At 49.3% G+C, this 17536-nt stretch overlaps 1 protein-coding gene across 5 annotated transcripts in view; it reads right to left on the reverse strand.

Moving 5' to 3' along the window:
- The window catches only part of CSMD2 (CUB and Sushi multiple domains 2), a 550277-nt gene that overhangs the window by 258751 nt on the left and 273990 nt on the right, over nt 1–17536 (reverse strand). For 4 of the 5 annotated variants that reach the window (XM_079130765.1, XM_079130764.1, XM_079130768.1 and 1 more), the window contains exons 7-10: nt 17008–17085; nt 11603–11690; nt 10781–10905; nt 903–1024 (exon numbers count right to left, since the gene is read on the reverse strand). In XM_079130765.1, the coding sequence (XP_078986891.1) occupies nt 903–1024; nt 10781–10905; nt 11603–11690; nt 17008–17085 (413 nt within the window). The remainder of the gene's footprint in view (nt 1–902; nt 1025–10780; nt 10906–11602; nt 11691–17007; nt 17086–17536) is intronic. The other variant, XM_079130766.1, reaches the window with a different exon arrangement.

Here is a 17536-nt window from a genome sequence, read left to right on the forward strand (position 1 = left end):
AAGTACAGAAATCAATTGCATTTCTGTGAGAAACAGGTAGGAAATGCAACTTAAAAGATATGATTTATAATATATTTAGGATTATCTATACTAAAACAGAAGACATTTAGGAGTAAATATGTTAAGAAATGTATAATATCTACGATGGAAAAAATTATACAAGTTTATTGAAAACCACTAAAGAAATCCTAAGCAAAGAGATATACCATATTCATGGACTGGAAGACTCAGTGTCAAAGAGACATCAGTTCTTCTCCAGTTGATCTGTAGTTTTGATATAAAAGAAAGATTCAACCAGGTTGTTGTGGACCTTGGTAAGATGTAAAATTTATAAGAGAGAGCAAAAGGTACAGAAAAAAAGGTAAACAGGAAATAAACATATGAAAAGATGCATACAGCACCGAAAAACTATACACAACATAGATAAATTTTGCAGGAAGTTGATTAGCATACAGTACAGACAACGTGATTATGTTTATGTGGGTCAAATGCTGGCATACTAAATAATCCATTTAGGGATCACACTTAAGTGCTAAGTATGAAGAAAAGCAAAGGAATAATCTACACACAGGCGAGGCAACGCTTACCTCCAAGGGAGTAGGGAATGGACTGGGATTGGTGACAGCCAGGTATCACTCAGGGGACTGTGACATTTTTCCCCCTTAAGCTGGGATATGGCTACACAGGCGTTGGTTATGTCATGTTATTTACGTCTTGTTTTATGTTTTTCATTTATTCAATACATAGTAAAAAAAAAAAAAAAAAAAAGAAAAACAATTGTTGAATTGTTTGCAGGGAAGTTACACCACCAGGTTCTGGGTTTGAAATCCCTTGTACACCAGCTGTCCCTGACCTGGCCCTACCCACAGAACACCCCCGCCCCCCACTTCTCAGAGCCTTACCTTGGCGGGGTTGAGTGCCGTGATGATCCACACGCAGTGCGCATTGTTGTCGTACTGAATGGGGAAATTGGGGGAGGTGATGATGCCCGAGGGCCCTCGAAGATGGGCATCACACATGCGGGCTGTGGAGAGGAGATGGAAGACAGGCCTTTCAGTTTAGACTAGGTCTAGTTCCCCTTCCCACCTCCCGCTTCCAGCCCAGAAGGGACTGAATCTTTACAGTCCCACTCCAGAAATAACCTGCTTCCTGCATCCTTCCCCTATAGCTCTCCGTAGGCTCGGTAGGAGACCACAGACCCTGAAGCTCTGGGCTAGGGCCAGGCAGGCCCCACATACCTTGTCCTGCTGCTCTGCAGGCAAAGGCGAATTTCCAAGGCAGGCTAAGGGACTCTTGGAGGCTCCTGCCCACTCCCCACATCCTTGACTCCAATGAGATCAAGCAGCTTGTCTTCAGCAGAAGTGTTGCCCTCAGCTGGTTGGATGAGGGACCTGTGGACCTGCTGAGCAGCTCACCTGGCTCTGCTCTCCTGGCTCAGTTTCCCTGTTTGCCCTCTTGTTCTCCAAATGGCTCAGTGCTGCTCTGGACCCAAACCTGCTTACTTAGGAGTCTGACCTCATGCTGGGCCCTGCTAGCCCTCAACCCCTCCCTCTCAGAACCTGCAGGCCTCCTGAGTTAGAATCTCAGGATGTCTTTGTCAGGGCCACCCCACCAGGTCTCAGAATGCCCGTGCCCAAGGATACCGCCCAGGCTCCCGAACTCAGCCCAGTGCCGGGCACCAGAATGAGTTCAGTGCCAACCAAGTAGTTCCCAAATCCTTCCCCACACTTAGCCGGGGCCTGAAACAGACTTTTGACAGGAAGTGTAAAGATTCAAGGTGAATTAGAAGAAGTACTCTACTCAAGTAGATATAAAGTGTTATCAATCACAGCTTAATCTAATTAAGCTCTTTAAAATAGCTTCTAAACTAATTAGATTAAGTAGTGATTGATCACAGTTAAGGTACGACATTGTATCTGGGTGTTTGCTTTCTTTAAAAACGTGTGCTCCAGCCCAGCCACTTCATTCTTCAACGTTCATGCGCAGCTATTTTAATAAAGGGCTCCGTGAGCCTGCTTTGTCGCTGCCCACAAGGCCATTTATCCTAATTGTGGGCAAAGTGCCTAACGGTAAAGAAAGAGTGAGCAAACTCAACAGGCCTAAGTATATAAAATGGAAGTGGTGTCAGACCTGGTTTCCACTGATGAGCCCAAATATCCTGGAGCTCCTCTCCACGCCGGGACAGGGCCATGATAAACCTTTCCCGGGAAACCCTTCCTGGGGTCTGGGAGCAGGTTCCAGGGCTCCCAGACATAATGGATCTCTTCCCGTCTCATGCACTCATTCACTCCAACATTTATTAAGTGCTTATTACAGTCCAACCAGAACGTGGGGAGAGAAAAATGTCCGATGCCATTTCTCCTCTCTAAAGGGCCAGAGAAAATGTGGGAAACGGGTGCAGGAACACTGACGATCCAGCAGAGCAAGCATTGCAGCAGGTTGTCTGCAAGGGGCTGGGGGTCGGAATGGCTTCCTCCCCTCTGCTGGCCCGTTCCCCCTTCTAGCTCATCCTTCCAGTGGCTCAGACCGTCATGCACCTGCAGGATCCGTTGCTCCACTATGCGGAGCTCAGATACTGATGGAATCGAGTTTAGACCCACACCCCCTCCCCAACTTCCCTCCTGTGCCTCTGATTCTCCTTTAATCATGTGCTGAGAAACTGGGATGCACCCATGGTACTTGGTGGCACTGGGTCCCAGAGCAGTGCTGCACAGCTGCCTTTGGGGCTTACCAAGGTCGCCTCCTGGGTCTCAGTCCATTTGCTGGTCATGTAAGCCTGGGTAAGTTAGAAAACCTTTCTGATTCTGCTTCATCTGTGAGTGATGGCAACTCATGGAGAGCAAGTGAAGATGAATTTGTATGAGATGACGGACGCGAAGGCTTCCCTCACAGCCTGGGACGTTGTCGGTATTCAACGATGAAGACCCAGCACCACCAGACTCAGAGCCATGTTTATCCCTTTCTCTGTGCCTAAGATTTCTCTCAAAGCTAAGGAGCTTTTTGTTCTGCCTTTCCTGAAGTTTCTTTATATAGGCTTTTCCCTTTGACTGCACTTGAGACTGACAACATCATTAAACCAGTTAGAATAAGATAATGAAAACCCAAACCACAGCCCCATCCCACTGCTGCGGAGAGGACCTGTGGATTCCGAACTCTCGCCCTGCGGAGAATCCTTACAAATCTCCACCAGCACCATTTTCCACCTCTTCCGAAAGTCAGATTTTGTTGCCAAAAGCCCTCAGCTTCAGACTCAATTTATCCTGCACTTGTTTCCAAGAATTAGATGCTGTTTGCAGTCTGTTGAAATATGCTGGAGGTAATTAGAAAGAACAGGTCAGAAAGGCTTTTCCCACTTTAAGGGCTTGGAGGGGTTTAATTAAAATATTACAATCTGCAGTTAGCACGAAGCACCTTAAAATAGGCTCTGAATAGAGCTTTAGCTACTTTTTCCCATTGCTGTCTGGGCAAGGGTAAGCGTTCCGCAGACAGACGTCCTCCCCCTGAGCAGTCAGCTCCTGGGATCTCACCAGCAGATGGAAAGCTCCTTACTGCGACCCAGATGGGCTGGCAAAATGGTAGGTGCTCAGACAACGTATGGATAAATGAATGAGCGTATCTTTGTGTTTCTCTATTTGCCTTTTCCTAGAGAAGCCTCCTCTGGATAGCTTTTAGGAGAGACTTCTGGACCTTCCACGCCTGGGCTCTGCAGCCCCCGCCCCCCACTCTTCCTCTGGCCATCCCTGTGCCATATGGTGGGCGAGACCACCACGTCCGCAATCAGTCCTGAACTTGGAACTGCTCCAAGAGGCACCGGAGTCCTCTGGTCTCTGAGTTTTCCTCCAAATCATGTTCCCTCCTGTCATGGGCCGACCTTCCCTTGCTTCTCCTACAGCTGACCTTCCTCCTGCCTTGTCCATTATCCTCTGGAACCATCTCTCCATGACCCCTAAAGTGAATGGACCCTGCTTACAGCTGCACCATCTGTTCCAACTCCTGTTCCAACTCAGGCCCTGACCGCAGCCCACCTCTGACCCTGGGCCATTGCTTCCTCTGCAGCCTCTGGGGTGGAGGTCTTGCCCCTCCCACCTACATACACTGCTGGCAGTTCATTCTGGAAATGGTCACTGAGCCCCAGAACTCATCTTTGACCCGTTGAGACCTCTGCTGTGTTGACCCCGATGCTTTCCCTCTGCTTGCCAGCCCCCTCCTTCGGTGTACCCAGTTTACACTCTAGGGTCCACCATTATGGTCACTTCTTTGTCACCTCCCAAGTCCCTGGCTTCTCTTCCCTTTAATCGGTTGCTGGAAGCAACCGATTGGTGGGGATGAACCTCTCTGCCTACATTCTCTAAACCTGCCCCCATGTGACTGAGCCTTGCTGGAAAAAAATCACACAAGAAGGAAGATTGATGTTATTATAAATGCATGATTTCCCATCGCAAAGAAAACTAGGTCTCACCCAGCGGTCCTGCCATTTAGCTCTTCAGCCCACTCTTCATCCTGCTCAAAGAAACTTTCAGGCCTCTGACGGGCCCCTGGCCTCTCCCCTTCCTCTCCCTTCCCTTGTTCTGGGCTGGTGGACTTATCTCCTCCCTTTCAAAGGAAACAGAAGCCACTTAGCAGGCACGTCCTCTCTCCCAGTCCTCAAGTGTGTGGTTCTATCCATGGGCGCTCATCTTCTTTCCTCCCTTGTCCCAACAGAGGGGTGGTCCCTTCTTTTAGAGGCCAGCCCCTTTTCATGACATCTGGAACCCTGCCTTCTCTCTGTCCCAAGGCTGACCATGTTTGTGGTCACTACAGGGCCCTGCTTCTTGAGCATCAGGTAACTTCCACTCTCAGCACTTGAACTCAGCCCCCCATTCCTTCCTCCACTGTCCATGCTCCAGCAGTGACTCTGGTCTTGACACACCTGTTGTCCTCCATCTTGGGCCTCTCCGGCCTTCTTGCCCTCACACGTCTTTCACTGCCCAGTCTGACCTCAAGACCACTCACCAATACCTTTGGTTCCCTGCGCACTCTCCTATCTGCTTGGTGAAATGCCTGCCTTCCATCAGTTCCACCAATACAATCCCCAGGGCCACAGGGGCCTCCAGGAGAATTGTGGTATTTCCCAAAGTTCATGGTTCGCCACCATAATTACAACTTTCCCCCTCTCCTTTCTGTTTCCTGGCCAGTTCTCTGCAGAGAGAGCTTCCAACATTCCCCACCTGGTCCAACCAGATGCCCAGCTGGTCACTTTTTACCTGCTATTGTGCTTACCCTCTCTGGAGCATCTGACCCCACTGACCCTCCTTTGGCTTCAGTGGTGCCTCTTTGGTTTTTCTTCTGCCTCTCTGGTTCACTCTCCTTGAGTTCTTCTCCATTAACTCCTTCAAAGAAGTTGCCTAAATCTCGGTGATGGGCATATGGGAGTTCTTTGCACTTTAAATGCAACTTTTCTATAAGTTTAAAATTATATTAAAATAAGAAGTTACCCCAAATGGGGGAAGGTGGTGGTGGAAGGGAGTTATTCCTCCTGGTTCCAACCAACACTCTGAAGGACATGCAGGAGGGAATTTCAAGTAGAAGTAGCCCAGAGCCTTTGGAGTTTGGGTTTGAAACAGCTCAACTGATTGGCTTTGTGCCCTTGGGTAAGTTGCTGACCAGCTAAATGTGAAATATGGTTATTGCTACTTCCTCATAAAGAAATTATGAAAAATGCCTAGTGCCATGCTTTCGACAAGTATAAATAGCTTAATAAATGGGAGCTTTGTCATTAGCACATATAGATAAGGGACTCGGGGACATCCTCAGGGCTGGAGCATTGGGACATGGATTGTAGTGCAGGAGAGAGGGGACAGGAGAGAAGAGGAGAGAAAACAGGAGAGAGGAGAGAAGAAAGAGGAAACTAGAACTTGAAAATCAACGGTGTTGAAGGGATTGGCCCAGGAGGCTGATCCAGTGAAGGCCACCAGGAGGGAGGAGCAACACCTGCCACCCACTATCATGGCACTGGATTCAGCCTGGCCTGTTTCCCACATTTCACTGCCATTTGACAGGTGAGCAAAACAATTCTGAGCATTTCAGTGATTTCCCCTGATTAGCTGTATACTTTGCTAATAACGAAGCTAGAACTTGAACTTTGGTCTCTGAGTCCCAAGTCTGGTATTCTATCCACAAAAAGGAATGTGTTATGAATAGATGCGCGCGCACACACACACACACACACATTAGCCACAAAGAAAACATAACATGTGGTTTCCTGTTAATGACTGGCTTTATGAATTGATATTTGCAGATGAATCAGTATCTCATCTGGGGCTGGTAGTTGATCCCCATGCTCCATCAACACCAACTTGTGATCATGAGATACCAGGTCTTAGGGGCTGGGCGTGTGGCTCAGTGGCAGAGCATTTGCCTAGCATGCACCAGACTCTGGGTTTGATCCCCAGCCCTTGTGGAAAAAGACGAAAGAAAGAAACCAGGTTGCTTGGTTGTTAATTTGGCTCTCTTTATGCCAGTGGTATACAGTGTTTCCTGGAGCCCCAGGGTTAGGGGCTACCGGGAGTGGTGTTTTACTTGTTGCTAAAGTTTATTTTTAAGCATTTGGTCTCCATGAAAGCCTGTCTATTTCATCCTGCTTCTATCTGGGGCTGGCTGGAATTAGTTTACCAATGTTTTGTGTTGCTCTCAATTTCCTTTGCATGATCAAAAATTTCTAGGCATCAAATTAGAAGTTTGTTTCTTCTGATGGGAGGGAAAGAAAAGAGAGGCCTGTGAATACCTGATTTTCAAATTCCAAAATGAGGGCACAGTTCCATATTGTTCATTCATTTCAATCTCTGATTCATTCAGGTGGTCCTCAAACGTTTATTGAGAACCTATTATTTGCCAGGCCCTGTGTTTTAGTAGAATTAATTGTGTGGGAAAATGAATATTTAAAGCCAAATCATATTTTAAATGCATTAGAGGGAAAATAATACCACTATGTATGGCAGCCAATGCTTTTCAGAATGTGATCTTTCGGTAACCTGATTCTCAGCAGAGCTTCTTGTAATTGAAAGACTATTGTCCCTTTTTATTCTTAAAATGGGCTTCACCAAAACTCTTCTAAAAATCATAATTAGAATAGCAATTCCAATTAATAAAAAAAAAAAAAACCAAGAGTTTTTAAAAGAAAAACCTTAAAGACTGCCAAAATAAAGAAACCTTAGAATTTAATATTCCTCTCAGCCCTTGGCAGGAGCAGAGAAGCCCAGGACAGATCATCCATGTCCAGAGCCAGGAGCCTTGGCCTTCTCTGTCTCCCCCACAATGGCCCATGGAAGAGGGGCCACCCTGTTCCAGTTCGGTGCTGGCCACCTTCTGGAACTGACTTGTTCACAATCAGTAGGCAGGGGAGGTTTTATTTTCTGCATTCACAAGCAAGGGCCCTGTGGCTAAAAAAGACAAAGAAACTCACCCAGGACCAGCCAGATAATAGGTGGCAGAGTTGTGATCTTCATCAACGTCTATGTGACTTCTAAACCATGCGGTGGCACTAAGATTGGACAAGACAGTGGCTCCTGAAAAAACTCACAGCCACTAGAGGTGGCTCTGGGGCTGGAGGAAGCGTATACCAACAGTGCTCAGCGGGCACACAGGTCTGAGTGTGCCTCACCCTGGCAACACTTCTTAAAGAGCCCTTTCAAGTCCACCGCCTCATCTGATTCCCGAAGTAATGCCGTAAAGAAATATGTGTCGCTGCCGTTTTGCAGGGAGCAAAAAAAAAGATTCAGAGAGGTAAAGAAACTGGCCCAAAGATACCCCATTAAAAAGTGGTGAGAGTTGAATTTGAACTATGAGTCCCCACCACCTCTGTTTCACAGTGGCAGGGGACAGAATGTGACTACAGAAGTGATAAAAGTTAGCCCAACGCTTGGTGAAAGTGTAGCGCCGAATTCAGCCTAGTGGGTCCAAATCGCTGGAGATGGCTTGGATGGGGCACACGACACATTTGGAGAAAAAGATGAGCATGTGATTCCACTAGACACTTCCTCACCACGAGCCCTTCTCCACCCTCGGCATGTTCGTGGAAACAGCCATCATCATTAAGAACTAAGTTCCTCTGAGGAAAAGGTCTTGGTGAGACATCAGGTCCCAACACTGCCTGAAGGCACTCTGCTTCTGGCTTCTTGAAAGGGATTTTGGAAGAACAGATTGGCCAAGCATCCCTGGGTCCTCTGACGGGACAATGCTACGCCTCTATCACAGCTGCTGTGGCGGGTCCCTGCAATTGCAGTGCTGTGCTATGTAATCACTCACTCATTCCATCATTCATTCAACACGTGCTGTTAAGCACCTACTGGGTGCCAGGCCCTGTGGGAAGTGACAGATGAAGCAGAAGCCCTTGCCCTGCAGAGCTCACGTTCTAGCATGAGGATCTTCATTTTCTCTAGCACCTGCCAATTCATCAAGTGTTTACAAATCTACAACCCATTTGCTCTTCACCCGCACACAAGAAGCATTGGGTAGGTATTATTAGCTACACTTGCAGGTGAGAAAGTAGGGCCTGGGCTGGGTTCAGTGGTAGAGCGTGTGCCCAGCATGTGCAAGGCCCTGCGCTTGATCCCCAGCACCATTTGAAGAAAATAAAATAAAAGGTCACAGGCCCACGGAGAATAGGTGATAGCCCAGTTTCTTGGCCCTTTAAGTTCCAAGTCATATGAAGTATGTTTGTTGCTTGATTTGAGTTTTTTTTAAAATTTATTTTATTTATTCTAATTAGTTACCCATGACAGTAGAATGCATTTATGCATTTTGATAATCATAGAGAAATAGAGTATAATCTCATTCTTCTGATTGTACATATTGCAGAATCACATGGGTCATGCGGGCATCCATGTACATGAGGTAATAATGTCTGCTTCACTCTGCTGTCCTTCCTTCCCCCATGCCCCTTCCCCTCCCTTCACTCCCCTGTACCTAATATAAAGGAACTCTATTCTTCCCCAGCCCTGCCCCTGCTTATTGTGAATTAGCTTCTGCATATCAGAGAAAACATTTGGCCTTTGGTTTTTTGGGTTTGGCTTATTTTTAAGTTTTTATATGTGTTTCACATCTGGGAAGATGGGACAATATGGGTTAGGGTTATATTAAACATTTTTTTTGTTGTTGTTATTTGATTTTACAATATAGTAGTTATCTATTGAAAGGTACCTAGGTTGGTTCCATAGTTTAGCTATTGTGAGTTGAGCTGCTATAAACATTGCACTGTGTCACTGCACAGGCTGATTTTCAGTCCTTTGGGTGTAAACCAAGGAATGGGATAACTCAGCCTTAAAGAAGAATGTAATGATGGCATTTGCTGGTAAATGGATGGAGCTAGAGAATATCATGTTAAGTGAAATAAGCCAATCCCCCAAAACCAAAAGCCGAATGTTTTCTCTGATATGTGGATGCTGACTTAAAATAAGGGCAGGGGAACTAGGGAAGAACAGAGGCACTTTAGCTTAGGTAGAAAGGAGTGAAGGGTGTCGAGAGGGTCTGGGGGTAGAAAGGATAGTAGAATGAATCAGACTTTAGGACCCTATGTGCATATATGACTGCATGACCAGTGGGATTCTACATCATGTGTAACCAGAAAAATGAGAAATCATACTCCATTTATGTAGGACGTATCATAGTATATTCTACTGTCATGTACAACTAATAAAAAAGTTTAAAAAATGGTAGTTATGTATACATTTGAAACAATATACCTGAAAGTTGCAGAAATGCAGAGTACATAATAAACCATGGATTCATGGCTACCTCAGAGCTGAGTGAAGAAGAATCAACCTCAGACTTATTTTTAAGATATTCATGACCCTCTTCCAGATTACTTATCAGCACATTCAAAAAAAGAAAGGGACTGATTTTCAGCTCCAAATTTGCCTCTTCCTTGGTGTCAGAAGGATCTGTTTCTTTCCTGGACCTCTTTTAGCCTATGTGAATTTCATCCTGATGCATGTGTCTGGAGAGAGGCAAAGAATCTCCTTAGGTCAGAGAATCCTTATGGTAACTTTCCAGTGGGCAACGGACCTTTCTTTCCCAAAGGGGCACTGAGATGAGTCCCTGTTGACTTCTCAAGGTCATCTAACAGTCTAGCCTCGGGCCCCTCTTTGAGGGCATCCTGGGGAATGAGGTCAGGGGCTCCTCCACCATAGTAGTAGCTGTGGTCCTCCTCCAACAAAGGCAAACACTCACTGCTGAGGCTTTAAGATTATTTGGGGAGAGGAGTGCTGGGCCAGCTTATCCTTGGTTCATGCGATGCCTGGAAGTGTGGATGACAGAGCCCTTGAGAGCAAGATGCCCAAGTATAGGGCTAGAAGAAGCCCAGAGAGAAGCCTTTTGATCCAATGATCCATTCCACTTAAATAGAGCTAAAAACATTGTTTCAGATGGCCGTGTGGGTAGACAAATAAGGGCAATGGACTAGGGGACTGGACCAGGAGATGGCATAAAAGCTGATGTCCTACCCTAGCCAGGCGTGGTTGTGATATCTTTGTGCAATGAGCTAGCCGTCTGCTTCCTAGGTGCTGCCCTCATTCATCTGTAAAGTCCTGTCTGTCCCGATCTAGTATAGGCCTTGACACAGAGAGGCTGCCCATTAAATATGTTAACCAGCAAATCAACGCAGGACCAGAAGCCCCAGGAGCAGCATGGCAGCGGGGTGCACAGTCTGGACAGGAGCCTGGGTCTCAGGAGCTGGGAGCTGGCCTGCATCCTCCATGCCCAGTCCAGCTTTCTGGGCAGCCTCCCTTCCCCAGGGTGCCCTCACCTCGGCAGACTGGCCTGTGGTCGCTCCAGGCTGCAAACATGTCGCTCACTTTCATACAGGTGATCCGCTTGGACCCTTGCAGGTCATAGCCCTCGTTGCAGGTGAACTGGACACTGGATCCTAACCTGGGAGACAAGGTGTGTCCGTGAGCTCAGAGCCTGTGTCTGCCAAGCCCCGTCCCCGAATCCTTCCTGTCAGTCAAGTCCCACCGGGCAACGTTACTTCTCCTGGCCGTCAATCTCTGCTCCACTGTTTATTGCTTAAAATCTCCATTGGAAGGAACATCTGTTCTTTATCTTTTTTTGGACCATTAAATGGTTTTTGGATTGAGTTAAAAGGTGACTTTGTGAGCAAAACAGCGATCCTCTGAGATAAGTATCAATTAGGGCAGCAAAGAGTGGGTGGATGGTACCCATAAGCTGTAATGGAGATGGAGCGCTATAGGAAGATGCCTTGATAGTTTGAAATTTTGCAAAATGCACTGTCTCGGGGGCCTGGGGTCTCCTAGATGATTGCAGGTATGAGTTGCCAGCTGGCATGTCATTACTTAGAATGATGGCCTTTTGTACCCTGGCTCCATAGGCTTTCTGGGCAGCATTGGTCACTTACAACCCCCACTGGACATAAGACACGGGCACTGTTCTGCAGACTAGACAAGGAAAGAATGTCAAAGGCCACGGATTTTTCTCCAGCAAGTGCCATGCCTTGGGGTCATCTATGCCTTGGTCTTCATTCCAATGCCAGGAAGGCCAGGCCTCGTCTTCCCCCCAACCAGGCCGCCCCACCCTTCTTGCAAGAAGAAAGTTCCCAAATGGATCTTACCTGAAATCCGAGCCTAGTCTTTTGCCCCTTTCAGGTATGCCAGGGTCTGGACACATATTATGTCCTTGGGACACACCAACCTGAGTTACTACAAGGCAAAAAAACAGTACATACAGAGATGGATAGTCACAGGAGGGCACCATCTGGGGCAGTGTCTTGGGGTGGGGGTGAAATCAGACAGAATGAAGCCCTGCTCTGTGAGGCCCTGTAGAGTGGCTGGGCTTTCCTGAGTGTGCAAGGGTGGGGATTTGCTTTTGACAAATTCCTTCACAAGAAAAATCCAAGTGAAATTTACCAAGAGCGTGTGGGCTGCGTGACAGGCTCCCTCCACCAACAACCACCTGGTTCCCTCATCCCACACCAGTGGCCAGACGTGGACAGTTCACAGCCCCTGATGACCTCCCCACCTTGTGCTCCAGGGGTGGAGACTCTAGATGAGATGAGCCCCCCAACCTCAGCCCTGAATGGAGAAATGACTCAAAGAAAGTTAAATAAAAGGTGGATGCATGATCAGAAACGGGAAAGAATGTAAGAGAAAGCTGAAGTTTGACGTTCAAAGCAGGGATTTTAGCTCAAATATTGATATTTCTTCTGCAAAACCTCTTCCCATCAGACATTTATCAAGCCAGAGTAAGTGGTAACCAGAAAATTCCCCGCACCCTGTCCAATGCCACTGGCCAACTGCACCAAGTATAGATGGGACCTGGGGTGGTTCTGTCAGGTATGGTAACAGCCCTGACACCTGGCTGATACCAGACAATATGCACAGTTTTCTCGACTAGAGCAGATGTTTGGCCCGGGACGGCAGATATACACACAGTGCAGAGGGTGAGCTGCCCTCCGTCCCTGCCTGGTTGTTGTTCTTAGATGCTCTCACTGATAAGGGTAGTAGAATCCCCCGCACCTCTGGATTCCTAGCTGTGAGGAAGGCCAGGAGTGGCCAGAGTTCCACTCAAGGACTCATGCATCCCACGATCCCAACAGCAACCCCTGGATGAGAGGTTGAAGGGCATCTGGAACTTGCTCTGAGCTTGCCCATGTCCCTCCGCTTCCACCCAACATCCCATGTGAGCAACGAGCTCTATCACCCACTCACTCATTCTCCCACATGAGCACACAAGCAATCATTGAGCATCCACTGTGTACAAGACCTTCTTTCAGATACCATAGGGTAGTCAGATAAGATCACAATTCTTAAGACGCATCCAGTTGAGGCAAGACATGGAACGTGGGAATGAACTACAGAACCACGGTGGGAAGGTGATGAAGGATGCTGCTCAGAGATGTTCAGAGGGAGGACCCGTTTCATGTTGCTGGGAGAAGTGGGAAAGACTGCCTGGAGGAGGTGGTATTTAACATGGACCTTCTGGAGAGGTAGGATTTGAACACACAGTGACAAGGGCAGACAGACATGGTATTATGGTTTGGATATGAGGCGTTCCCTGGAAGCTCATGTATGAGACAATGAAGCCATGGTCAGATGTGAAATGATCAGATTATGAGGCTGTAATATAATCAGTGGATTAGGTTACATTCGATGGATCAATAATCTGAATGGACTGTTGGGTGGTAAGTGTAGGCAGGTGAGGCATGGCTGGAGGAAGTGGGTCACTGGGCGTGTGCCCTTGGGGATGATATATCTTGCCCCTGGATCCTCTTTCTCCTTCTGCTTCCTGGATGCTGTGAGCTAAGCAGCTTTCCTCCCCCACACCTTTCCACCATGATGTTCTGCTTTATCTCAGGTTGAAAGCAATGGAGTTGGCCAACCAGGGACTGAACCTCTGAAACCATGAGCAGGAATGAACTTTTCCTCCTCTAAGTTGTTTTTGTGAAGTATTTTGGTCACAGCAATGAAAAGCTAACTGATACACAAGAGAAGGGTGGAAATAACTGGGGGTTGCTCAGTGTGGCCAGAGGAGCGGGGAGCGAGACGAGGCAAGTTGAAGGTGGGATTTCAAGTGTCAGGCTTTTAAGAGGTTTAAGTCTGATCCCAAATACCATGGGGAGCTACTGAAGTGTTCCAACTGGGAGCAAGTTAGGAAGTTTTATGATTATTTAGGGACAACAAGAACCTGGTAGTGGGGACAAGCATGAGACAGGGGGAAAGGATGTGGCAAAGAAAGGATCACCAGGGCTCTTGGGAGATTAGGGCAGGAGAGGGAATGGGTGGACCTGGGGCCCTGTGAGAACGTAGCAGTTGATGGAGCTAGGTGGCAGACTCACTGGATCTGAAGCTCATTTCTACAGGTAGAGACCTGACAAAGACCCTGGGCCAACATCCAGGTAGCCCCGGGTGTGGCCAGGCAGGTGGATCTGAGGACTGAGGCAGACTGCATGCTCAGTCAGACACCAGACACCCCTGGTGTGTGACAGTGAGCGCAAGGTCTCCCGGGGCATCTCCTTTCTCCAATCCCCACGGCCAGGTTAAGGAGTTACTCCCCCTGGAGGCTTCTCCTCCACTATGCCCCCTTCCTTGCCAAGGCTCTACTTCCCGAGGTTTTGCCTCCTAAACAAAGTCACCATTCCCACCAGCCCAGAAACCTTCAGGCTGGGACAGTAAGATGTCAACGTCAGCCCCAAAGGTTCAGCAAATTCCTGCTTCCCCAGGGCCCTGTGTTTAGTAAGTGGTGGAAAGAAGAGGACACCCAGAGGGGGTGAGACCCATGGACCCTCTCTCCAGAGGGAAGCTTCGTCCTAAGAAGGTGAGGAAGACAGTCCTGAGCTGTCCTTATTGGTTTTCCTGTTGGTAGGCTGGCCCCTCCTGCAGCCCCAGTGACAGATCCCCACCACAGCTAAGCACCCCTTGGGTCCTGCCTGCTCCACCTACCACAGGCCACGCCCATCACAGAGGCCCTGCTGCCCAGCACCGGGAAACCACACTGACCCCTCTCAGCATTCAGAGGTTTCCACCCTTCTCTTCCCTCTCATTCACCATTGACACCGCCCAGGAAGTAGACAGAGTCAACGACTGTCAGATGAGGGTGGAGCTGGACCCCGGCAAAGCCACCTGCCCAGCCACAGCCCCTGACACACAGAGCAGACCCCGCTGCTCCCCTTCAATCAGCCAGCCCCACAGGAGGCTCAGGCACCATCCAGGAAGTTTCCAACCCAGCCGTGACGCAGGTGACACCAACGAGGACAGAGGAGGCAATGGCAGTCCAGGAGGATCTTCAAGCCTCCCCAGGAAATGAGCAAACTTTAATCTCAGTGAACAGTTTCCTGTCTAAATTATGGAGGCAAGAGGCACGTCCCCCTTTCATTGTTTCCTTCCAGTCTTCCCTGTCCGATAAACCCAGCTGCTGGTATTGACAGCATTGATTTGCTGTTGGTCACTGAGGGGCAAGGAGGGAGTGCAGGTCTTATCCTGCCCCAAGAAAGACCCCCTAGTAAGAAAAAGCTGTGACATGCTCAAAAGGCAATGGCTTCTACCCGTCTGGCCACAGATGGGTGGCCAGGAGCAATGGCCAGGAGCAATGGCCAGGGCTTTGGGATACGCATGGATTGCCTGGTCAAAGCAATCAGCAGGGTCCACTGAGGCCCTCAAGTTGAGGACTGCTTCCACAGGGAATTGGGGAAGAACACAAAGGGCCAGACACCTGTAGTCAGCTTCTGGCCTCCCAGCAGCCTGGTCATATCCACGCTTTCCTGAGGGAAGCTTGGAAGGAGATTAATCCTTTGTTGATGGAAAAATACTTAGATATTTAAAGATGTTTGCATTATTTCATTAGAATAGGGTTTTGTCATATTTCAGAGGACGCTTTGGGCGTGCAAACCACACAGATCCACTCCGGAAAAACACACCTCCAACAGCACATGCGGCTTCCCAGCCAGCTCATGGACCCCCTGAAGTCAAGGTCAGGAGGGTCCATATTGGATCCAGCAGTTCCCTTAGGAGGAAGGCAAGGTAGGGCTTTGCATCCCCATTTCTACAGATGTGGAAACTGAGACATGAGCGTCTGGGGTGGCATGGCCACCTGAGGACACCACTGGGATAAGCCCTTGGTCCCCATGCAGGCCATTTCCCTGTTGCCCGGGAGCCACACCAGGGCAGAGTCAGAAGTTGAACATGCCTTCCCCAGTTCACATGGTCTCCTGTGGCTACAGACAGAAAGAACCGGTGTGGGTTAAGGTCACGGCCCCAGCCTTCTCTTCAGATTCATGGCCTGGCCCAGGGATCTCCTAGGGCCCTGCCACTTCCCTGAACACCTATTCAAGCAGAAAAACAAGGCCTCCTGACTGTCCTGTTATCCAGCCCTTCAGGCCGGGGCCACCAGAGACGCTAGACACCAGCTGTACCCAACGGCCAGCAGCACCCTCTCCACTCCCAGGGCTTGAAAAGCCAGACGAGTCCCTCTACCCAGGCTCAGTCCTGTCAGGGCCAGGCCCCAAGCCCTCTGCCCCCAGCCTTCTCCTGGTCACACCCCAGCACCGAGCTGGGAACTTTGGTGGCTCCCATCTCTCTGTAACAGGCCCTCCTGGAAACTGAGGAAAAGGGAGCACACAGAGGTGACATGAGAGGAGGGTGATGGGGAGAAGGAGAGCCAGGCAGGCACCATAAGAGAAGCAGGGAGAGAAGGGGAGCTGAGAGGTGAGGGGAAAGGATGGGGAGGGGCGGAGAGAGAGGAGGGAACGAGGACAGAGAGGCGGGGGAAGGACACCAGGGTAGGCTCCCTGCACTTGCCTCGTAGGAAAATGGAAGATTTCTGGAAACACCTTCTGGGGGCCCAGAACCTCCTCCACCCCTGTTCTCCCTCGAAAGACCCTCAGACAGACCCCCATCAGGTGTTTTCCAGGGTGACATTCCAAATGCCTCCCCCACCCTGAGCCCTTTCAATCTTCCAAACACATGCGACAGAAACATGTTCTCGGAGACGTAATCCTCCCTAGGAGCCCCACACTTCATCATCCAGAGGCAGGACGGCTCCCCCACTCCGGCCTCTGTCTGCCCCACCAGGTCCCTTGGAGGAGGTTACTAGGCATGACCCTTCCTCCGGTCTCAGTCTGGCTCTGGGAGCTGGCCCCGGGGCCCTCTAGCTCCCAGATCCCACCCCAAGGTGATTGACTCCTAGAAGAGGAGCCAGAAGGAGGACTGTCTTAGCAGGTGGAAGTGATTCAAAAGGAAAAATAAAGAGAGAAATGTAGTAGTAATGACTCCCTGGACTGCAGTTCAAATGGGAAGTGAGGGAGGAAGGGGACAGAGGGAGGCAGTGGGAGGAGGAAAGGGCAGAGGACAGGCCCCGGGCTGCCCACTGGCCACCCAGTCAGTGTGCCCATGTGCAGAGCCCAGGATGGAGGGAAGCAGGGGTGAAGGGAAGCCATCCAGCATCATCTGGTGTCCCCACAGTCACAGCGCCGGCAGGTCTGACCCAAGCAAGAGGCCCGGCAGGGGGCGAGTGGACACTTACACACAGATGTCTTCTGGCTGCTGTCCTTGCTGGGCATCAGCTTCACGCCTCGGGACTTCAGTTCGATTTGCTTCTTGACTGGAGAGGAGATAGGAGAACAGACAGCTTGAGTTGCCTGTGGCCAGGGGCGGGGTTCCTCTAGAACGACCCCTTTCCTGGTTTGGAACATGCTACAGACGTGACTTTTAAGCAGGAGCTCCTCTGGAGGGGACATAGCACGGGTAGCATTCAAGGGCAGCAGGGACTCAGACATGGAGGAAGAGCTGCTAAGAAGGCCCGTCCTCTGGGGGCAGTAGGAAAGGTGCCCCCCACTAGGTAGGCTCTGCAACTCTCCAGCAGCTCCTTATAGGTAACTGAGATGTCACCACCAGATCTACTGAGCTCAGTGCTCCCTGTGAACTTTGGATGAGCGTCTACCTATGAAACCCTGCAGTCTGCTATGGTTTGAATCTGTCATGTCCCCCAAAGGACCCTGTGTCGAGGGCTTGCTCCCCAGCTCATGGCACTGCTGGGAGGTGGTGGAATCTTC

This window comes from Sciurus vulgaris (genome assembly GCF_902686455.1).
Source record: "Sciurus vulgaris genome assembly, chromosome: 1".
In the NCBI taxonomy this organism is placed as follows: domain Eukaryota; kingdom Metazoa; phylum Chordata; class Mammalia; order Rodentia; family Sciuridae; genus Sciurus; species Sciurus vulgaris.